Source organism: Tenrec ecaudatus, chromosome 18 (genome assembly GCF_050624435.1).
Source record: "Tenrec ecaudatus isolate mTenEca1 chromosome 18, mTenEca1.hap1, whole genome shotgun sequence".
In the NCBI taxonomy this organism is placed as follows: Eukaryota; Metazoa; Chordata; class Mammalia; order Afrosoricida; family Tenrecidae; genus Tenrec; species Tenrec ecaudatus.
This window is the reverse complement of record NC_134547.1, coordinates 18958615-18981837: the sequence shown is the minus strand read 5'-3', so window position 1 is coordinate 18981837 and position 23223 is coordinate 18958615. Positions and strand designations below refer to the sequence as shown.

Here is a 23223-nt window from a genome sequence, read left to right as displayed (position 1 = left end):
TGCAGCCGCAGCCCAGGGAAGCCAAGCAGGGAGTGAGCCAGGGAAGCAGCTTCCCCACTGACCAGCTCCCCAACTGGACCAGAGGAGCACCACCTTGCACTAGACAAACACAGTCCTTCAACAAAGGCTGGGGTTAGAGGGCCCTCTGCGAGGCCCCGAGGACCCTGGTCACAGTCGTTCACCAGTCTTCCAACCTCTGCTTCGGCGCCTGCGTCTCCGGGCTCACCTTGATGTCGCGGTACACCACGTCTCGAGAGTGCAGGTACTCGAGGGCTGAGACGATCTCGGCGCCGTAGAAGCGGGCCCGCTCTTCCGTGAAGACCCGCTCTCGGGACAGGTGGAAGAAGAGCTGGGGGCAGAAGGGGGGGTGGGGTGCAGGAGGTCAGGCCTCCAGCTCACCCACCTGCCTCCCCTTCCAGGCACTGGCACCCAGCCTGGTGCCCCCAAGAGCTGCTTCAGAAACCAGCAAGTGCCAGCGGGCGGGACAGAGGGTGGGGGCACAGGGAAGGGCTCACCTGAGGGGTAGAAAGAGGCGACGGGAGGGGCACTAGGAGGGACAAGAGGAGATGACAACCAAGCAAAGAGGAACAGAACGTATGAGCTAGTGGCAGTGAACGGAGAGCTCGGCCCATGAGTCCCATCTGAGGACACAGCGGGGGTGGGGGGCCTGTTGGGCAAGCGAGAGAGACTCTGTCTGACAGGGCGTGTCAATTACCTGTGCAGGACGACCCGGGAGACCAGAGCCCGGAGAGCTTCCAGACTGTGTGCTTTCTCTGGGACCTATACAAGCTACCTGTCAGCTACCCTCTCTCCCTACTGGCTCCTCCCACCCCGGGACCTGGGCTGACGGGGCCCCAGCATGTGCCTGGGAAGGAGGCAGTGAGATGACAGCCAGCAAGTCTCAACTCCTCCTGGACCCCCACCCACCACAGTCCTCTCTCGCCCCTCGGCTGGCTGACCTCACCACCGTTGGCGTACTCCATCACAAAGCACAGGCGGTCGTGGGTCTGGAAGGCATACTTCAGCGCCTGCAGCAGGGACAGGGAGAGGGGAGGCTTCTGTCGAGGCCAGCAGTGGTGGGGGCTGACTGCAACACCCCCACACTGGCCTCACCGTGGGGCAGAGGGGTGGCTGGGCGGGGAAGACGCTGTGGGTTGTCGAGATCCCCTCCCTCTTGTGCTCAAGCAATGAGATGCAGTGCTGCCACGCACGCATGACACGTGGCGATGGCCCCACAGGAGGGCAGACAAGCTCCCAGTCCTCAGGCCACTCCAAGGAACTTGAGGCAGCAACTCAGGTGACCTGCCCACCAAGGACACCCCACCGACACCCATAGCAAGGGAGGTTCTGGGGAGCCCCGCCTGAAGTAAGGGCTGTGGCTCCAACACAAGGGGCGACCCCATCGTCAGCCTGGGCCACCGAGGTGTCTGTCCACTTGGCCTGAGTGGCATGCCCAGTGAAGGCCCAGCTGCTGCTCATATCTGACCTTAAAACCGGTTCCCATCGAGCCCGGCCATGTGCTCAGTGGGCCCCTTGCCAGAGCACTGTCTCTGAGGAGGCTGTTCCCGGGGGTGGGGGTGGTGATGTGTGTGTGTGTGTGTGTGTGTGTGTGTGTGTGTGTGTGTGTGTGTGTGTCTGTGTGTCCTGCAGCCCACTGTGCTTGACAACGGCTGGGGTTCCGCTCCATCCCGGGTCTGATGCAGACCCCCGGCAGGGGCGTGGGGCTCGCTCACCGTGAGGAAGGGGTGCCTGGTGTTCTGGAGGACTCGGCTCTCGGTCACCGTGTGGGCGACTTCATCCTGCAGCCAGAGGGGGAGAGGCCCAGATGCAGACCCGATTCATGGACTCCCCAGCAAGGGGCTCCCAGTCCCAGGAGGTCGAAAGCCAGTGGGAGTTTGACAAACAAGGACCAGACTGCCACCACCTGATTCCAGAGACTGATCGTAACAACCCTCTGAGGGGGCCCAGGGCATGGGGATGACCACCACCTGCAAAGTGTCCCCTCAAGGACCAAGACATACAGTCCCCACACCTGCAGCCTTGACTTTGCCTGAGAATGTGTGGGCCTACCACTCCAACTCAATGATATCCACGGGGGGGGGGGGGGGGTTGGCAGGTCTCCCACTGAGGGGGTTCAGCCCTGTCCGCCATTGATGCCCACTGGGGGGGCCCAGCCCTGTCTCCCATACCCTCCAAATGATGTGGGCTAACATCTGATCACACACCCGAGGCTCAGACCCTTGGCTCCTCTCCATTGGGGTGGCCCTGGCCCTGTGGGTCAACATCTGTGATGGTCACCATGGGGGAGGGATGTGAGCAGAGGCCACAGTGTGCCGAGGTCGAGATGCCCTGAGCAGGCCCTGGGTATCGGGGTGGCTGCTAACTGGGTCTGAAAACCAATTAACTAAGCAATTGCCAACAACTCGATTCTGACACGCACGCACGCACGCACACACGCACGCGGGGACCCCGAATCTCAGTGCAGAGCTGGGCTCTCAGGGTTACTGGCAGCTAGAGTCAAGCAGAGGCAGACTGCCAGGTCTTTCTTCCAAGTGCAGCCGAGTGTCATGAATATTTGCAGCCCCAGGACTCGGGGGCTCATGATCTAAGTACACAGGGGTGAAATTATATGATGTCCACACTATGCTGTAAGAACACCTTTTTAAGGTGGGGGTGAGGAGGGGTTGGGGTGGAGCTAACAAACAAAAGTGGCCAAATGTTGGTGATTACTAAAACTGGACGATAATTACGTGGGAAATTCCTTGTGCTTAGTTTTTGTTTTACTCTTTTGGTCTAAGTCTGGAGTTTTCCACTATAAGGAAAGAAAACAATAGAACTCCATCCCCAGCGCAGGCCTCCTGGGACGCACAGGGCTGAGCCCGAGCCTCCTTTATTATCTGGGAGGCCTCCTGGAGGGCAGCTCGGAGGCTGAGTTGAGGAGGTGCGGGGCGCCCCACCTTGGCGATGATGACCTCCTTCCGCAGGATCTTCATGGCGTAGTAGCAGCCAGTGGCCTTCTCGCGCACCAGGATGACTTTGCCGAAAGTGCCCTTGCCCAGGAGTTTGAGATAGTCGAAGTCACTCATGGTCTGCCCGGAGGGAGAGGCAGGGGGGCAGGGTCAGCACTTGGTACGGCTGAGGGAGGCCTCTGGGCAGCACGTGTGTCCTGAGTGGCTGTCAGCCCTGGCCTCAGTGCTGCCCACATGGCGACCTGCCAGGGTGGGCCTGGAGCTGAGGCAGAGGGCTGGGCAGGGCTGGGCAGTGGCTCCATGGACTGCCGGGCAGCCCCCAGGGTCTCTGCGCTGGGCCACAGGATGCTCTGTATGGGGGCGCACCTCCGCAAGCCCCAACACTTACCACCTTGGCCCGCGCCTTGCTGACGGCCACCTCCATCTCCTCAGTCACGGAGGAGTCGCTGGGGGAGCCGCACTTGTAGTCCATGGAGTCCTGGCCCGAGCCCCGCTGCTTGAGGCTGTTGGCCACCATCTGGATGGCCTGCATCCATTCCTCCCTGAGGGGACACATGTGCGCACAGGCCCTGAGTGCCGAGGTCAAACAAAGCCTAGTCCGGTCCTCGGGACGAGCCCCCCAGCCACCATCCCCCAGGCTTCCTGAGGCAGAGAGCCAGGCTGCGATGGGCAGGAAGGGCCAAAGCAGCAGACGAAAGCCACCCACCACACACACACACCACCATCACCACCTCCCCAAGCTGGCCCTCCCCAGAGTTTCCCCCACAATCAGCAACCACAGGCCTGTAAACCCCACGTTTAAGAAAGCAAGCCAGGAACAAGCGTGGTTCGTGACCACAGTTGCCAACGAGCTCCTCTCCTGAGGCTGAGCTGGCTGCCAGGTTCCTCTCAAGGCTGGTACCAGGAGGGGAGGTGGGGGGGGCAGGGTCCTGGGGGCAAAGGGGGGGCTGGTCTGAAGAACTGTTCCTGGGTCAGACGTGACTTGAGCATGGCCGCTCGTGGCACTGGCAGAGACAAGACGACAAGTGCCAGTGTACCTACCGTCCCTGCGCTGGGCCTGGCACACAGCGTGTCTAGGTGGGTCTACTCACTCCGGCTGACTTCCCAGAGCCATTATCTTTTGTCTAAAGGACCCTACCACTACATGAGCAGTGGGGAAAACACACAGCTCTCTCCAATGAGGGCTGTGAGGCACCCTGCCACCCCACCCCTCGACCAACCCTATCACGATGGAGCCATGGAGCCTCAAGGCCCCAGAGACCGGTATCCTGGGTTCTGGTCTTCGTGAGGCAGCTGACACCTCTCCCCGAGGCTGCAAGGGGCACTCGGAAAGGACTGAGCCTGGAGCATTTGTGAAGCTGTCATCTGGGCGGAGCCACAGCCACAGCTGTCTCTTGGGGAGAGACTGGTGGGCTGGAACCGCCAGCCTTTTGGTGATCAGCCGAGTGCCTAAGCCTCTGTGCCAGCAAGGAACCAAAACTCCAAAAGGAAACGCGTAGCTACCAGGTTGCTCCTGATGGAGCTGCTCCGCACACACAGCTGCCCTCTGCCTGGGCACAGGTGCAGCCAGGCCCTCGGAAGGTGTGGTCATGCAGCCAGGCTGGGGGCCAGGACAGCCCGCTCCCTTTGGATCGGGCCCACCCTCACCCCAGCTCCAACAGAACTCAAGATTCCTGCTTCTCCAAGAGAAAGGCTCACATGAGAGCCTTTACCAGCCTCTCCGGTCCTTGCAGACCTTTGGGGCTCAGAGGGGTCAACACTCCCCCCACACCCCCAAAAAAAACACACAGCCACTGGGTCAGTTCTGACTGGCAGTGACCCTCGGGGGTGGAGCGGAGCAGAACTGCTCCCAACAGGTGCAGACAGCCTCGTCTCTCTTCCGGGGAGGGGGGCCGGCGGGTGGGTTTAACGGTCCAGCACTGAACGCACTGTGCCACCAGAATTCCTCAGAGAAACCGTGGGTCTCCCTGAAGGTACGGCGACCAGCGCATTAAAGAGAGAAAGTGGGGACGACGCTACGGGCTGTTGGGACGAGAGGTCTTGTGTGATTGTCCCGAGAGACAGAGGCGCTCCCGGCCACAGGAGGATGGCGAGGGAAGGGCATGCACTGCTCACCCAGAGGCCTGCCCGGTCAACGAGGGCCTGTCCCCATGTGCAGCGCATAGGGCCACGCCGCAGGGGACCAGCACGGGCCTGGCTCACCCACCAGGACACAGGAGGAGGTGCACAGGCCTAACCGGGGCTGGCTCTTGGCCTCCTTACAGCCCCTGGACCCTGTTCCGACTGGACCGGGGTTGCCGGGTTGCAGCACTTGGCTTCCAGAGGAAAAGCCGGGACCTCTGTGTAGGCCACGCAGGGTTGGCGCCAGGGTATCTAGGGCACAGGGGACAGAGGCTGCGGCCGAAGGGCCTACAAACCTCCAAAGGAACACCCTCGGGGCGTCAGCCTTGAGACATGCTCTTCCAGCACCCAGCTGTGGAAACTGAGGCACATGGAGGTGGGGTCACCTGTAAGAGACGCGGCCAGGCCGTGGTGGAGCTGAGACGCACTTCCAGGGACATGCTGCTCTTCCTAGGCACCCAGGCGGGCTGAGGCAGAGCCCAGGGAAGCAAAGGCTTCCACGCCCATTCCCAGACCAGGCCCAGGAAGGTCAAGCAGGACACTCTCTCAGGACACAAAGGACACCTGGCTCGGGAGCCCTGGAGCAGTCTGCTGTCCTGGACCACCCTTCAGGGAGGGATGCCCCACCATCTTCTGCATGACATCCTCCTCCTCCACTACTACCACCACCGCCACCACCACCACCGTGCCCCGCCCCCCAATGGGAGGGAACTCTAGGGGATGCAGAAACTACTAGGCCAAAGTGAATGGTTCAAGTCCAAGTAGCGAGCCTGGTGATCTGCTGCCCAAAGTTCACAGTCGTGCTCTGAGAGTTGGAACTCACACAGAACTGACCACTCACAGGGGCTTGTCCAATTCAGCGCTCTGTGAAGGATCTCCTTCAAGCTGACCCCCACCTAGTGAGGTAGGTGCTTGTCTGTACGTGGGCCAGGCACTGGGGGCCAGACACCTGCCCATTACAGTCAGCTGGCAGAAGCTCAGATGCAAACTCAAGTCTCCTTCTGTACCTCAAAGGCATTACCTGGGGGGACTGGCTTTCATAAACCTTCCCATCCCTCACCTGGGTTCAAGGGCAAGGCATGGAGGTGACATGGCTGCCTGAGTCCCCCAAGTAGGGCACTGGGCCCCAGGAAGGATAAGCCAGGAGCACTGGGAATTGCCTGCACTGTGGGATGCCCCTCACTGATCTCCGCTCCTCAGGCCTGCCTCCCACATGGCTGAGTGGGCAACACTGGGCAAGCACTTGACTGCCCTGAGCCTCAGACAAGAGGCTCACACTTAGTGGGTCAAGCAAGGGGGGTGGGGAGAGAAGGGAGACAAGGAACTTGAAATACAGCACTGAGAGCAGGACCCGGCTCAGCAAGCGCCCCAGAGGGCTTCTGTTGGAATCCACTCACCCACTCCTACCCACCCATGCCCCCACCCCTGTTCCCGCAGTAAGGAAGTGTGAGAGCCTCTGGCTGCTAGTCCTGCATGGACACTGGCAAGCAGGAGGGACACGCACCACGGTGCCCCTCACAGCCTGATAGAGAAGGCAGCTGAGCAAGCCCACAGCCAGGAGCACAGCAGACACTGGGCTCAGAGGGCCACCAGGGAGGCCTAGGTGGGACATGTCACTGAACTGGGGGCCATGCTGGCACCGGTCTAGGAAACGATCAACGGTCCTATGGAGCCCAAGAGCAGGATGTGGGCGGGCCGCACAGAGGCAGCCTGCAGCCCCCCTCTGGGATGCGAGGAGCCAGGAGGGAGCTGGGTCCTAATCCTGATATCATGGGTGAGGTTTGCTGTGGGGCGGAGGGGAAGAATCCGTGAGTGCTATATGGGGCACAGATTGGGGTGGCAAGAGGGCACAAGAGAGCAGTCAGGGGTACCCTGCAGACCTCCAGGCATGAGGTGTGGGCAGGGTGGGGCCGAGGCACCAGCATCGCCTCTGCTTCCCCAAGACCACTCAGGAGGCAACCCCTCACCCCTCAGGCTCCAGACACTGTACCCCAACTGGAAAGTGGTAGCCCTCATTCACTAAGGCAAGAAAGGCCAACAGTAGTTGCCCAGAGTCCACCAGACTCCAAGAGCTGATGGCAGAGACGGGCACAGCGGCGTTCCCACGCCACTTTCCTACCGCCCGGCACCAGCAACGCCAGACGGCCTGATGAGCCTACAAACAGGGCATCCCTCAACCTCAAGAGGCCGTGTTCCTGCGCAAGCTTGGACCTGGGTGGGCCCTGCAAACACCATGTGGGGGGAGATGGCCAGTCACCGGGGACCAATGCCACACTCGCCCAAGGGAAGAGGCAGGCTGGGGTACCCCGGGTGCTTTCTTGCTTTCTTTCCAAGGGCTTCCTGGGGGTACCAGGTGCAGGCAGGATCGGAGTCCCAGCCAGACACAGGGTGTCTGTGAATGGAAAGGCCTGTCACTGAAGGGCACGTCCTCCAAGCACGGCGGACTTGGCCAATATCGTGTCAGGAGTGAAGGGGCTCCTGAAAGTTCCAAGAGAAACGGAATGGCGTTTCCCACCCCCTTTCTGAGGCGCGCGCGCGCGCGCGTGTGTGTGTGTCCCACACAGAGCAACGAACTCCAAGCATTCAGGCCGCGACCAGAGCCAGGAGGCGTTTCCTTCCCTGTAACTGCAGGACAACAAATGCGGCTGGCTCTGCAGGCGACTAGGGCTCGGTGGCAGGGATCCAGCCCCGCAGGGCAGGGGGAGCAGGGGCACACAATTCAGCTGGCGGCTTCCCTCCTGTTTCCGGAAAGCAGGCACCCTGGGCGGGCCGCGGGAACAAAGCGAAGGTCACCATGAGACAGCCATGTGACAGGCCGGGGACCAGAGCCCCAGCCAAGCTCCTCCGGGGAGAGAGAAGGCAACTCCAACAAGGACGGAGCCCCCGTTCCCAGGCAAGTTCAGAGGCGGCAAGAACAAGGGTGGGAAGAGACCAGGGGACAGACGTGGGAAACGGTGTTTGGTGCCAGAGTCGGTTCCGCCTGGCCCACATCACCCTCACCATCGCCATCCTGGGCGCCCCTGTTCAGCCACAGGGGCCATTCACCTCCTGGAGCACCGACTTCCCACGACCCAGCACCCATACTCGGTCTCTACCCTGGAGAGGTAGGAATAGAGACCCCCATGCTGCCGTGTTCACAGCACACACACACGGACACCATCAGGCAGCCAGCCCGGCCACGGCAGGACGATGAGCACCAGCATATCCAACGTTAAAGACCCAGGGGAGCTGCCAAACACGGCAGGGCCGGGGTGCAGCTGGAAGGCATTTTGTGGGGTGACACTGGTCTGCCACCAAAGGACAACCACGGAATGAGACTGCGACTGCAGAAAGTCCAGGAGACCCTTTCCATGGTACACGAGGAGTTGCGGGGACTCGTGTTCCCTTGGGTGAAGGCTCTATGAAATACGTGAACCAGCCACACGTACAGCAACATACCACACGAGGGAGGGACTGCTGGAGGCAGGGAAGCCACGGAGAGGTGTGCAAGAGTGAAGGCAGCCAAGGCACAGCTGTGACACACACCAGCCTGTGACGAGCGTGCTCTGCTAGTGGCTACATGCAGAGCCACGCAGGTGGAACGGGGCTGGGATGGAACGTGGGTGTGGCCTACCGGGGTGAATGTATGGAAACACCGTAGTCAGAACCAAACACCTGGAGGGAATGAGTCGCTGGGCTTAGTCTCAGGGGACACCAAGGCCGATGGCCTTCCACAGTCCACAGAAACAATGGTCTCAGAAGCCCGTCAACAACCCTGTAGGGATCAACTGTCGGTCTCTCCCCGTGCAGAGCGAAGAACAGTAATGCAAATCAAAGACACGTGGGACCACGTGAACATCACATCAGACGGCTGCCTAGTCTCGGGTGCAAACGCCTCCCTGGGGTGAGGGTCCATCTCCTGGAGACCAGGGAAGCAGGCAGTGTGCAGCTACCACGACCAACTGCCCTGGTGGGATGACATCAAAGGTCTTGAGCAGCAGGAGAGACACACGGACAATTGACAGTCATAAGAGAGAGCCAGCGTACTGGTCAGGCAGAGTCAGGTCTGGAGCTGAACCCGCCGAGCACAGGGAAGAACAACGCACGGCTGGGGCCCCTAGAATGATCAGCCTTGGAGATGGGGAGGATGAAGGTCAGAAATTAGGAGGAGGAGGGACGGAAACAGGAAACACAGGGAGGATGTGGGATAAGCACAGGAGGGCGATGGCAATTGATGACATGGGAAACAGATCTGCCCTGCACCCCATCACCAGATTCACAGAAGGGTGAAAAGCAAGCACTGGGAGGACAGCAGGGGAACTTCAGGTGAGTGAGCAGACACTGTAATCATCTCAGGTGTGACCCAGTCTGTCAGAGCAAGTCTTGATGCTCAAGAGCCGCCCGCTGAGGCAGGAGGACAGGTGACAAGAAGCCCCCGAGGTGCAGCAGAAGGTCAGCTCTGAGGCACGAGGCATTCAAGGGCTTGCACACTGGACTCGTCTTTCAACATTTCTGAACAAGTTGGTGGGGTGGGCACAGGGCACAGGCAGGTGGCACTGTGGCATCCAGGCCCTGGCCAAAATCACCATCTCCCCCGACCCAGGCTCTGGAGCAGCCAGAGACCAGGCTGGGGGACCTGATGACAGCACTGGGCAGTCATAGCACAATGGCCACCCCTCAGCTAGGTTCCTGGTTGACATCTGGGGCGGGGTGGGGAGGGGAGGGGGGCAGTGAGGGCAGGAGCCTGGGGCAGGCTTATAAAGTGGGAAGGGGCTCTCCAGCCCTCCTCCACATGAATGAGGGACAATCCTTCCCACGCTGACGAGCACAGCACTAGATGGGCAGGCTCCCGGGTTCCCACTGGCCCCCTTTCAGACTGTGAACCGACAGGCTGCCAGGTACTGGGAAGCAGGCTTCCTGTTTATCAGCCCCGGAATCTCCAAGCAACTCTGTGACAACCCCGACTTATTATCTGCCTGCCAAGCCCTGTGGGAATCGCCATCTGGAGCCCAAGGCCTCCCTGGGCTCCCAGCTCCTCCTCGGTGGCCCCTCCCCCAGGACCCTGCACCCCATGTCTCCCCCCAGCCGCAGACACAGCTCCTTCAAACTGTATTCAATCTGTTTTCATGATGCAGGTCTTCCTGGGGGCTGCTTGCTTTTCCCACCTGGGGGCCGCCTACTCCCGCTGCAAAACTCAGCCGAGCACTGGCCCTGGTACCCCCATCCCCGAATCGCGGGCCCCAGGGCTGTCAGAGAGGGTGGATTTATTTCTTCAGCAGACCACTACCAGGCCTTCTTGCAAGGTTCCCCTGGGGGGGATGTGAACATCTCAAGCGGGACTGTCTGCAATGCCCAGGGACTCCCTGTGCACCCACCAGGCTTCCGAGTGCTCCCACTGAGGCAGGGGAGTCTGTTCCCCTGGGTGGAAGGTGTGAAACAACTAGAGTACAGGTGCTGTAACAAGTGTTGTCCTCGGGGCGTGGTGACGTCAGCTCATCACTGAGGATGGAAACGCCTGCTCCTTGGTCCCACGAGCCACACTTCAAGTGCTCGGCAGCCCACGAGGCTAGGGCCACTATGGGGGCCGGCACCGATCTAGGGCGTTTCCACCACACAAAGTCCCCTGGATGACACTGCTCTTCCTGCTGCAGGGTCAGCTGAAGTCCTGGCCCATGTGCCCACAGTGACCCCAACAGGGCAAAGTGGGGGACACTGGTCACTCGTCTCCAGGGCTTCTCCTCTTGCAAGGGGGCATCAAAAAGTGGGGGAAATTCCATGATTCTGGAACTTTTGTTTTTCTACTTTTTACTGTGAATTAGGTGAAGGCTTACAGGGGAAAAATATCATTTTTGTACCTGGCAACCTATCAAACCTCCCAGCGGGTGGTCATGTTTTTATCATTTTTTGCCCATTTCTCGTTGGGTGTTATTTTTTTTCTCTGTCTCCCAAGTTAATCACCGCCAACCCTCAGCCTGTGACCTCTCCTGCCCTCCAGGAACTTTGTGAAGGCCCCTCATACACAGAGTCCCCAAAAACAAGAGCGCACGCCACTCCATAGGAAAAGAGACAAATCTCTCTCTCTCACACACACCCTCCCCCTCTTTCAACCATTTGATTTGTTAACTAGGCAGACATAGATCCACTCCAAACAATAATTCCCCCACACTCAAGCCAGATCTCTGGGCCTCCACCACCAGCCCTCACCCTCCGAGCACTCAGATGACCAGGACCTGGCTCGGGGTCGAGGCTGTCCTGCTGACAACTCCTCAGAGGGCCTGAGAACGTGGAGCACCCTGCATCTTCCGACTCGGCACCCACCCAGCTCTTCTCAACTCTAGCCGGGGTGACACTCTGATGGAAAACCCTGTGAGGGGTCATCCCAGCAGGCCTGGCTTTCTCCCTGGATGGCCCGAGGGCCGGGCTCACCTCTCATCTGGAGAGTCAACATGGAAGGTCCTCTCGATGACCGTAGTCCACTGCAGGCAGCGGATGACAAATGTGTTGGGCCGGGGTCTCTCCCTCTTCATGAGCTGGCATTCTGGGGCAGAAGGATGAGGGGCAGTGTGAGCCACAACCCAGCCAGCCTGCAACCTAACTCCCCTGACTCCCCCAGGTGTCCCACACTCCCCACACCTCTCCTAGGTGTCCAGTCCAGCCCTGAGCCAGCTCAGGGTGTGGACCCTTCAGTGATGGAGACAGCCCTCATGGAGCCTGAGGTCAGGGAGCAAGCAGACCTGTCACCTGGGGGTAGGGAGGGCTTCCTGGAGGAAGGAGTGTGCCTGAACTGAGCCCTGAGGAAAAGGTCCTCCTGGGAAAGTGGGACAGCGGGGCACGGAGCACAGAGGTCTAGAGGGGTGGGCTCCTCGGGCGGAGGGAGAGCCGGCCCAGGCTGGCCTCAGGAAGGCAGTGTGGAGCCCGGGCTTTGTCCAAGGGCAGCAGGAGCTATGGAGGGGCATGGACAATGTCGACAGATCTCTCTGCCTGCCACGGAGCTGCTGAGATGGTAACCTGGGAGCCCAAGAGCCCGGGGAAGAGGCTGGGACAGGGACCCAGCAAGAGAGGGTGGGGCAGGGCCAGCAGTGGCCACAGGACAGAAGGGGAGGCAGATAGGCCACAGGGGAGGTCTCTGATCTGGAGCTGGGCAGGGAAGGAGGGACTAGAGATGGGGAGGAAGAGAAGGTTGGGGGAGGCCAGTTTAACCACAAGGTCAGCAGTTTGAATCCACCAGCTGTTCCTGGCGAGAAAAGTGAGGATTTTTACTCCCATGGAGTGCTATGGTCTGGGAAACCCATGGGAGCAATCCTGTCCCGCCCTATGGGGTCGCCGTAACTGAGTTGGGTTCAGGACTTGTGGAGAGTAGCTGAGTGGGAAGCCCAGACACAGCAGACACTCACTGGGAGTTGCCCAGGCAGAGGGCATGCTGCACCAGAGGGCAGCTTGAGTGGGCACCAGGGAGAGGGTCCCAGAGTCTAGGAGCCGGAGGCATGTGCCACCAGCTAGAGCCATGGAGGCAGGCTGGAAGAATCTGCTGCCACGGGATGTTGAGGAGAAACCTGTCTTTCCCCTTTCCAATCACAGAGCCCAGTGGGGCCCCAGGGCCGAGCAAGGCAAGAACTGAGGGCAAGGGCAGACAAGTCCTGGACGGGCCCCCGACTCTTCAAGACTGGTCGAGTCCCGGAACCGCTACATCTGCCAGGCCATTCTCTGAGCACCCGACCTCGCCGCCCTTGTCCTGAGACATACCTGCAACTGAGAAGTTGTTTAAGGGTGGTAAGGACTGGTCGGGGGCCTCGGGCCTCTCCTTGTACCCGATGAAGGAGCCATCACTCTTCAGCAGGAAGTAGCGGGGTCTCCAGGTCTTGATGTACTCGCCTGGAACCGGTGCAAGGGGACAGAGTCAGGTTGAGGCTGGACTGGGCCCCAGGTGGACAGGTTGCCGAGGGTGACACAGATTCTGAGGGGATCAGGGTAGGAGGGTGGGCCAGACAGCACCTTTCCCAGAACACCCTCAAGGCAGCCCCTGCGGGTGCAGGGCCCCAGATCTCAGGAGGTGGCCAGCAGGAAGCTGTCCTTGCCAGCACATGGCCCAGTCCCCAGGGAGGGCCAGGCTTCCAAACACACACACCCTGTGACCCTGTCAAAGTAAACCCTGGGGCGGGGAGCAGACGGGAAGCTGAGGAGACCAGAAAAGCTCGGGCCGGGATTCAGACACTCAGTTCCTAACTAGGTGTCCCAGTGCCAAGCCTCACAGCAGGGCCGGCCTATAGGGCGCAGCTGTGCAGGAACTCAAATGTCAGGACACTGAGTGCCAGGCCAGGCCCTCCCTGGACCAGCAGGCCACCAGGATGGAAGCAGTGTCACTCTGAGCACACATGTATTGGGGGAGCAGGGTGGCACGCATGCATGCACACACACTGTACATTGCCCCACACCTCAAAGTGCTGTTAAGGGTTAAAACAAAGTGGTCAAACTACTGGTCTCCACTCACACGAAGCAGGAGAGAACAGAGGAAATCGAGCCTGGTCCAGAGGCCGCAGAGCGCGCACAGACAAACTGCAGCCTTCTCTACCTGAACCTATAAGAGCCGATGGTGCCCAGCCACCCGAGCGACCACTCTAGCCAGGGACCCAAAAGAAGGTCCTGGGCAGAGTGGGACATAAAAATATGGAACAAACTCAAATTCCGAAAAAAGGCCAGCCCTACTGGACTGAGAGAGACCAGAGGATTCCCTGAAACCATCCCCCTCAGAGAGGTGTTGACCTTGGAATTGAAGCCATCCAGCTTCTCAGCCAAATTAGAAGAGAGGGGCTCACAAACCACACGGCGTCCATCCCCCGGGATTAAACCTGAGACCCCACTTACTCAGAGGCCGAGACGGCAAGAGGGCAAGGGGAGCTCGGCTGACAGCAACGGAACCACGGGGCGTGCAGCCAGGCGGGCACCTGGTGAAAACCACAACCAGGGTGCCGGGCCATCTGGAGATACACTGTTAAAGGACCCTAATCTGCTGTGTAAACTCACCTAAAATCCAATCGGGTTTGGGGGCTTTGTTTAATGAGGTGAATCATGCAACTCAAACCCTTGGACCTCAACACCCCCAGATTTGTCATGTGAGACACCCAATTTTTGTGGGGTGTTCAAACAAGGCCAGCCCATGGGGACAGAATGGAGATTAATGGTTGCTTAGTGCTGAGGGAGATGGGGGGACGGGGTGGGGCTGGGGTTGCAGGGTTTCTTTGAGGGGGAACGACAGTGAAATGGTCACAACTCTGCGATACTGAAAACCATGGAATGAACCATCCATTTCCAATGAACTGTGCGCTCGGTGACTCTTATCTCCATAGAGAGAGACGGTGACAAAGGTCCCAGAAGCAGACAGCTCCCTCATGATGCAGAATGTAATGATGCCACTGAGCCACCTGTGCAGTGGTCACCCTGGCCACAGACGGAGGTGGCATGCCCTGGCTTGGCCACTCCACAGCCCAGGCCATCCTCATCTGAATCCCTGAGAGGGCTGAGACCCATCCCACACCATCTGCTAGGCTCACCTGGAGAGCAAGCCTGGCCTGGTGACCCAGGGGTCTTGGGGAATGCCGGGGGAGGGCCTGGAACCTAGGGACCTTGTAACCCCAACACCATCCGCCCACCCAATCCTGCTCCCTCATTCCACCAGCCTCTGTGGAGTCAAGCCCTTTTCCAGGCCCTGGGCAACACAGTGAACAAGCCAGTCGACAGCTTCTCCTGATGGCAGCACTGCGAGAAGTCTGCCGGGTACAACCATCCTACAGCTGGGAACCCGGATACTAGGCCTCTGGGGTGATAGGGTGCGCCGGGGGAAACCAAGGCAGAGCCAGGACTCCACTGACAGCCCCTGGTCCCAAGGAGTCACTCCCCCACCCCTTTGTTGCTACTGGGGATGTTCTGGGTGGGCAGGACCCTGAGTGCTCCCCCAGTTATCCTTTGCTTTCTTCGGAGCCTCCTCAGTGAAGGTTCGGACACCCACATTTGATATTGGCCCCCTGCCCCCACTCCTCAGGCTGACTGGTCTCCATAGCACCCCACTGGCACCCCCCTCCCAGTGAGAGTTCTCTGCCCTCCCTGCCAGGACACAAGGGCAACTGGGGGCTCCTGTCTGGGTCACCGCTGTGTCCCCAAGGCCCAGAGAGCCCAGAGCCCCCGAGGCGCTCCTTCAGTGTTGCTGGATGAATGGAAGGGTACAGAGTGGCCCCCTCCACCTAGGGGGAAGGGCCCGGAAGCCAGCAGGCACAATGCCGGCTGTCAGCCCAGGCTCCTGCTATCTGCCTACTGACGTCACCTTCGAGGGACAGGCTGCCCTGGGGCTTTGAACCTCTTCCTGGGATCTGAATTTCCTCCTCCATGCAATCAAACACGTCACAGCCTGGTTGGTGGCGTCCCCGGGCTGCACTACACACAGAGCATCAGAGCCAGGGTCCTTTGGGGCCTGTAGGACATGGCCCAGGGGATGCCCCTGTGTGGCCCTCGCAGCCTTGCCCTCCTCTTGCCCTCGTTCACTCTGCAACTTGCCATTCCTGGAGTACGCGTGGCACCCTCCCACAGCGGGTCCTTTGTCCTTGCTGTCCCTTCTCCCGAGGACGGCCTTGCCCAGCCATCTGGCTGGCTGGCTCCCTCACCTGCTCCAGGCCTCTGCTCAATGTCACCTCCCCTGACCCCCCTTTCTCCTCAGCTCTGATCTGCCCACCCAATGTCCTGTCTCCCTCTTTATCTCGGGGTCCCCTCCATCCTCTCAGGGCACTGCTGGGTTCTCAGCACCGCAGCAGGCCTGACCCACCACCCACCCTCTCTCAGTGACTTCTGGGTCTGCACCTGGATCTCTATCTAGCCTGGGGTCCTGAGTTCGCTCATGTGGAAGCAAGACCTACAGTCTGGTCTCAGGGGAGGGGGTGCAGACACAGCTCCCCTGCCCTGGGGTCTCAGAAAGGTCCCAGGAAATAGGCTGACCATGAGCTACCAGCCTGAGGGCATCCAGAGGGGCTGCCGTATGCCCATCTCATGAGCCCACTGGCACAGTCACTTCATCTCACGGCCGATGAAGCTCCCGCAACCCTGCCTCTTAGACCACCGGCGGGAGAACCGGGGTGGAGGGGTGGGACAAAGCAGCCCCTTACCACGCTTGTGAAGCCAGCCTTCTTTGATGACAGACACTTCGTTCATCGTGGCAGCGTGACACGCTGGCACCTAGCTCAGGACAGCTCGGGGCAGAAGGACATGCAGGAAGCGTCGTGGACAGAGCAGCAGGGTCTGCAAGAGAGGAGAGGAGGCCATCAGAGTGGGAGAGGGGCCCCCTGCCTACACAGAGCGATGTCAGTGAAGGTGGGGGGAAGCACTGCTCCTTGGGGGATGTGCAGGCCAGGCCCTGAAATGCTGGTGGTATGGTGGGGGATGGTCCCTCCACGCACCCCATTTCCTACTGAGTGGGCATCAAGGTGGCTCCGGCCCCGCCCCCTGCGTCATTCACTCCCATGCCCCAGCGCTGAGGTAACCAGGATGAATCAGACAGCCTGGGGCACCCAAGGGAGGTGCTGAGAGATACCCACATCTACTTACTGTTGTGCCCCCTGCCCCCAACCTTTTCTCTTTCCCAGACCAGGGAAAGCAGCCCATCTGCCACCTTTAACAAATGGAGGCCCCTCCCAGGTCACTCCCGCAGCCAGCTCCCTCCTCTCGCCCCACCAGATGACAGCAGAGACGCGTGCCTGGGGCGAGCACACGGGCATCCGGCCAGAAATCAACCTACTGTGTACGCACTGGTCTGAGGCCTAGTCACCAGTCCTGGGGGCTCCCCCACTGCCCGGCCCTTCCATGAAACCTCTGCTTCCGTCCTCGGGGACCAGCAACTGACTGACGGACGCCAAGGCCGAGGCTTCGTCTCAGGTTCCCGGATCGGGGAGAGAAGGACACCAGGCAACTGCCAGCTGGGCCCCCACCTGGAGCCACAGGCCTGGCTGGTGGCCAAGGAGCCCAGGGCACCCTGGGCTGCCCGGCTCTGGGTTATTTGCAGACAGCAGGTCAGGAGCCCCACTGGCCCCCAGAGAAGCGGCAGCTGGCTCCAGGGACACTGTGGGCATCAGCTTTCTCTCGTGCCCCAGGGGAGCTGGTGGGCCGGACACGCTACTGCCTGGCATGTGATGGTGGCAAGCTGCCCGGCTGGGCAGAGGGAAGGGAGGTAAGTGGGAGGAAGTGGGAGGGAAGACAAGATGGACAGTGCTGGGAAGTCACTGGACTGAGAGCTAGCAGTGACTGTGCCAGGGTCCCCTACCATCAGAACCCTGGATCCAAAACAGTCAGCCTCCCGAACCCAGGGAGCACACACACACACACACACACCATTCCTGTCTGGCCTGCCTGCTTCTGCTACCTACACACACACACACACACACACACACACACACACACACACACACACCATATTCCTGTCTGGCCTGCCTGCTTCTGCTACCTACACACACACACACACACACACACACACACACACACACACACACACACACACACACACACCATATTCCTGTCTGGCCTGCCTGCTTCTGCTCCTTCCCCACAGCTGATGGCTCAATGTCCCTCTGGGGCTGGCTCTGCTGATCTTCCCGCAGGCCTTCTCCAGCAACCTCTGGCCTGGTCACCCTGCACTGCCCTTTTCCCGTCTGACCCCATCTTAGACGGCCAGCCTCTGCCCCACCTCTCTGGTCTACATCTTAATCTAGCCCATCCTTACTGGTCAAGTCCCTTCCAGGGTCCCCCACCCAGAGCTCTTGCAGCACAGAATCAAGCCCTTCCTGCTGCCCAGGGGCTGAGTGGGGCCACACACCGAACAGCAAAGCTTGTGGCTTCCAGAAACCCCCGCCCCATAATAAGCCCTTTAGGCAGGAGGCCACCCCTACTGCCTGTGCTTCTGTGGCCCCTCCTCTCTTGCCCTGGGGTCGCTGCTGAACCAGCCACCTCTCAGGGAGCCTTCCTGACCAGAGGCTACAAGGGCATGCCCTCCCCAGGCATGCTCCCCACACCCCACCTTCCAATGCAGATTCAGTGGGCTGATTCCATGACTTCCATGACCCGGGAGGTGGGGGGCAGGGGAGTTTCTGCTGAGGACAGGAAGGCCACCCAGGTGCCCAGCTCAGGAGCAGGCGCAGCAGCCACAGAAACCTAGCTTTCCCGGGGCTCCAGGCCCTGTCATGGGTGCAGGGGCCGAGCGGCCACCAGGACACAGCCCCAGCCTGCCAGAAGCTCCCCTCCGGCCGTGAGGGCAACAAGACACCAGTCCCACCGGGTCACGTCAGGTGGAAAGGGACTGAGAAGAAAATGAAGCAGGGGAAGAGATGGCCGAGAGGGGGCGCCTGCTATAGTCCAGTTGTCTGGGGGCATCTGAGCAGTCCAGTGGGTAGGAATTGGGTGGGGAGGGGCCTGCAGCCATGTGGGGAAGCAGATTCTAGTCAGACGTCCAATGCAAAGATCCTAAGGCAGGAAGGACCTGGCGAGTCACGGTCGCAGAGTCCAGTGTGGATCCTGGGATCGGGAGAGGGGCTAGGGGACAGGAGTGAGGGGACTCCTCCTCAGACATAGCAGCTGACACCAAGGTCGCCCCGGATTTCAGAGGAGCGCTAGGCCTTCGAGGTCCATCAGCCCAGGGCATACGGAAGTTGGAACAGCTCAGTGAGGCTGGTCGTCCGTCACATGCTTGTCTTACAAGATCCAAGCCCACTACCATCTAGTCGATTTCAGCTCCTCGTGGCCCTACAGGACACAGCAGCACTAGCCCTGAGTTTCCAACGCTGTCAATCTTGACAGGAGTAGAAAGCCTCGTTTCCTCCAGTGGAGCAACTTGTGGGTCTGAACTGCTGCCCTTGTGATCAGCCGCCCAATGCATACCCCACCACGCCACCTGGGCCCCTAGCGCTGCTCGGAAGACACGGTGGACCATGTAAAGCATTAAAGAAGCACTCACGGAAAAAAAAAATTTAAAAAAAGAAGCACTCACGGGTACACTAATACGTCTGCAACGTAGCCACGATCAGAACGTGCTGAGATGCCTTGAAAGTACCAGGCACCAGGAGGTTCTGACAGACTGGGTTTGCTTGCTAATTCTGGGTTGTGCGGGTCTGCCTGTGCTTCTCCAAGGGCAGGGAGGAGCCAGGTATGGAGCCGGAATGGAGCAGAGCCTGGTGTCCACCCAGCCCACCCACCCCTCACTGGCCCAGTAGTTATCACCCCCGACTCTTGGGCTTTGCGTGGCACCAGAACTATCAGCAGTGCCTAGCTGCACACCGTGAGCATAGGGCTCGGCCTTAGACCTGGCACCAGGTAACACCTACTGCTATCATCACAGACACAGGACGGCACAGTGTGGTTGAGAGCAGTCACGGCTCCAGAGACAGGAGACCCGGGCTAGCTGGGCGGCCTCAAGCAGCGTGCTGTTTGCCCCAGTTCCCCATTCCCTCCTACGGGTGGCTCCCCGCCCCTCCAGAGAAACACTGGCTCAGAGAGGGGCAGCTGTTTACCTGGGGTTGCCCGGCTGGGGTGTGGCGGAAGCCTGACCACAGCAGCTGGAAGCACCGGGGTTACTTTTTACGCTCGGGTCAACGACAGACTGGCCAGCGGCAGCTGAACAGAGGGCAGGAGGAGGAACTTGAAGATGCCCATGTCCCGCCTGGATCCAGCCCTGTCCTCCCTGAGGGTGGCGCCTCTGACGAGGTGGCTGTGACGCAGTCCTAGGATGAGGAAACAGCAGCACTACAGCCAAGAGGCGGCTGCCCCAGGGAGCAGCCTCTGGAGCCTGGGCGCCAGCCTGCAAGCCTGTCCCTGGGGCAGTGCTGAGGCAGCCAGGCCCGTGTGCAGAGGGCCCCCAGCCTGGGCTGCACCTGGGGGCAAGGACGCAGCCACCTGACCGGATTCCTCACCCTACTGCCCTCCAGCTGACTCTGCAGGGCACATGGACGTTCCCCGAGGAGTAGGGCTGCTGGGTCTGGACCACTGTACTCCAGGTAATGCACATTCAACCAGCCAACCAAGAGTGTAAGCAGAAAGCAAGCCTCGGAGCGGCTGGGGAACTTGAATTGCTGACCTTGAGGGTAGCAGCCCAACATGTTACCCACGACGCCACCAGGGCTCCCTCACAGGTATGGCTAAATTTTCAAACAGACAATGCCATGTGTTGACAAGGACAAGAAAGAAGGAAGCAGCACTGTTATCCTGGGGGCAGCAGTATCAGTAGTCACGCTGACCGGGAACGAAAGCCACCACTCTCGGAACCACAAGTGGGAATGACCTCTAGCCCACCAGAAACCTGAACATCTGTCTACCAGGAGACACATGCCAGGATGGCCACCAGGCGGCAGACAACAAGGCCAAGCAAGAAAGAAACAGGGTGAATGGATGGGGTAAACGAACTGTGCTGAACCCCCAAAGCACAATGCTCCTCAGCCCAAAAGGACAGAACACGTGAGGGGCGGGGGCGGGTGAGAGCCAGAGCAGGACTTGCGAGAATGCAGCCAATGTGAAGTAACAGGTGAAAGACGCATCTGCCTGTGGGCACGGTCAGGTGGGTGGTGAAATTTGGGAGGGAGTGCTGAGGGGCCCTCAGAGGGGCAGGTGCTACTGGGGCTGACCTCTTCTAGCCTGTGTCTCCAGCGGTGGCTGTCCACGGCTTGGCTTTATCACCAGCTAGTTGATACAAAATAGATGGGCTTCTCCGTGTTTTATGAGAGAAGGAAAATCGAAACCCACCAAGATCATGTCGACTCCCACCCCTAACACCCAAGAAACCCCCTGCCACCGAGTCAATGCTGACTCAAAGCAACCCTGCTGGCCAGAGGGGCACTGCTCCGCAGGTGTCTGATGTGTATGCCTTGACAGGGGCAGAGCCCCTCGTCGTTCTGCCCGAGAGGCTGGCGAGACTGACTGCGGACCTCCCGGCGCAGCCCAGCATCACCCTACAGGACCGAGGAAAAGCCCTTCCTTCACAGGGTTTCCGAGATTGAAAACTCTGAAGGGCAGCTATGAGCTTGAGCACCCACCTCGCAGTCAGCAGCCTAACTCCTGGCACCCAGAAAACGAAAACCCCAAACAGCACAGACGAAAGGTTGCTCCAATGCGCTTGGCATTGGGGACTTCCTGTGAATGTCCTTGCTGACTGGCCCACTGTCTACCACTCGCCCACTAGAGCAGGGACTACTCATCTGTCCTGGTCACGGGTGGATCTCCAGTCTTGAACACCACCCAGGTATATAGCAGGGGCTTACTAATAAGCAGCTGTGAATAAATGTGTAAATGGAGCAGCTGGGCCCAGATTCGAGGTCCTATCCCAGCCACCCGCTCCCAGTACCCTGGTCCCCACATAGACAGAGCGGGTGAGGAGGGGGTCAGGTGGAGCAGGGGACCGGAAGAGGGTGGGGCTTCCTTCCTGGAACAGCTGAGGTGCACCAAGGTGGTGGCAGGAACCTCTTACCCTGCCCTTTACTCCCTGCCTCCCAGAGAAGCAGCTGTTCAGGAATCTCTTGTGGGCCCAGGGCCCACTGATGGGGACTTGAAGAGCAGAGTGGAGGGGCCTGCGGCCCTCCCTGCCCAGTGCTTTCCCAACTTGAGCCTTGCAACCAGGGAGGAGAGGGGCACTGGTGCCCTCCCTCTAAGAAGGCCCCAACGCTGGGCTGGCTCAACCAGGCAGCTGGCCCCAGTCCTTGCTGTGAGCAGGGCTTCTTGCTGGCTTAGCCACTGCTGTGGCAGTGACAGCAGGAAAGATGCGTCTTTGTAAATGAGGGTGTGCTGGGATGGTGACTGGGGGGGAGAAGCCCTCCACTGGGAGACTCGCTCGCAGGGGCCTGGTGAGCCCTCTGCAGAGTCTGACGTGAGACTGGGGTCGGGGACTGTGGCTCGTCACCTGAGGGCCTGGCACCGTGCTTTCTGACTGCCCTGTGGACAGGCTGGGTTGCAATGCAACACTTGTGTCATGTCCCACATCCAGTTACCCTTCTGACACTCCGCTCAAAGCGAGGCACATTCTGGCTTTGCTTGGCTCTGCTTCATAGGATAAGACGTCTAGCAGTCTCCCCGGTCTTTCCCCCATGAAAGTCAGCACCCCCCTCCCACACGCCCCTGTCCACAATGTGACCATCAAAATTGTCTTTAGATGTCACCAAATGCTCCCAGAAGGGGGTAAGAGCCACGGTTCTAAGGATATCATTGCTGAACTACTGAAAAACCTGACACACACAATATCCCCCCAGGGGTCTGCATTATAATAACGGTTAGTTTGGGTTGAAGGTTCAAGTCCATCCAGAAGTGCCTCAGAACAAAGGGCTGGTGATACACATGCAAATAATGAATCCCCAAAGCACCTAGGGAGCAGTTCCACCTGACACACTAGTCAGTGCGTTAGAATCCACAGCTGCTGGCAGTGCTGCCGGGGAGATAAGGATTACAGGACAAAGGGAGAATCTTATGCGGTTTAGCCTCAGAGCACTCTCATGAGGAAGGTGTCTTATTTACATTCTAAAGATGAGGACATAGGGTTAGGGTTAGGGTTAGGAGAAAAAAAAAAGATGAGGACACTGAGGCACAGGAAATTAAACGACTTGCCCATCATGTGGGCAGGAGAGGTATAGCTTTGGGGATCTGACTTTAGGGGCTGGCTTCCCCACCACACTGTGCTGGCCAGCTTGGACCTGGGTGCCAGCTCCCCCATTTCCCCACTGCCCTACACCTCGGTTTTCTTCTTTCTGGGTAACGGAGACTTGAGCAGCATCTCCACTGAGAGGCTCATATGTATGAGGGCCTCAGCCCAGCGCCCCCTACACCCCCAGTGCAGACGATCCCCAGTCAATAGAACACACAGCACCCGAAGCACAAAAGTCAAAGAGCCATCATCCTGAGGCCATGCCCACATGCTGACAAAGGTGTCCGGCACAGCAGAACACACCATACAGGCCTGGCTGTGAAGCACCAATTGTGCCACCTCCCATCTGTGTTTGGTTTCTGCACGGTGAAAACACTGAACTTGACCTGCCTCTGACAACCCATGTGTGACTGGGATGGACTGTGTCCTTTCCGGAAACCAGTTACACAACCGATAAGGGGGATAGAGAGGAACAGGGCCTTGGACTGGAGAGCTTAGAGAGGTACACAA

The 23223-nt window shown here is 59.6% G+C and overlaps 1 protein-coding gene across 2 annotated transcripts in view; it reads right to left on the bottom strand.

Moving 5' to 3' along the window:
- The window catches only part of AKT2 (AKT serine/threonine kinase 2), a 40885-nt gene that overhangs the window by 3176 nt on the left and 14486 nt on the right, over window positions 1–23223 (bottom strand). For both annotated transcript variants that reach the window (XM_075537944.1, XM_075537945.1), the window contains exons 2-9: window positions 16217–16349; window positions 12813–12941; window positions 11496–11607; window positions 3358–3511; window positions 2958–3089; window positions 1734–1799; window positions 960–1028; window positions 227–349 (exon numbers count right to left, since the gene is read on the bottom strand). In XM_075537944.1, coding sequence (XP_075394059.1) covers window positions 227–349; window positions 960–1028; window positions 1734–1799; window positions 2958–3089; window positions 3358–3511; window positions 11496–11607; window positions 12813–12941; window positions 16217–16262 — 831 coding nt within the window. In that variant the 5' untranslated portion in view covers window positions 16263–16349. The remainder of the gene's footprint in view (window positions 1–226; window positions 350–959; window positions 1029–1733; window positions 1800–2957; window positions 3090–3357; window positions 3512–11495; window positions 11608–12812; window positions 12942–16216; window positions 16350–23223) is intronic.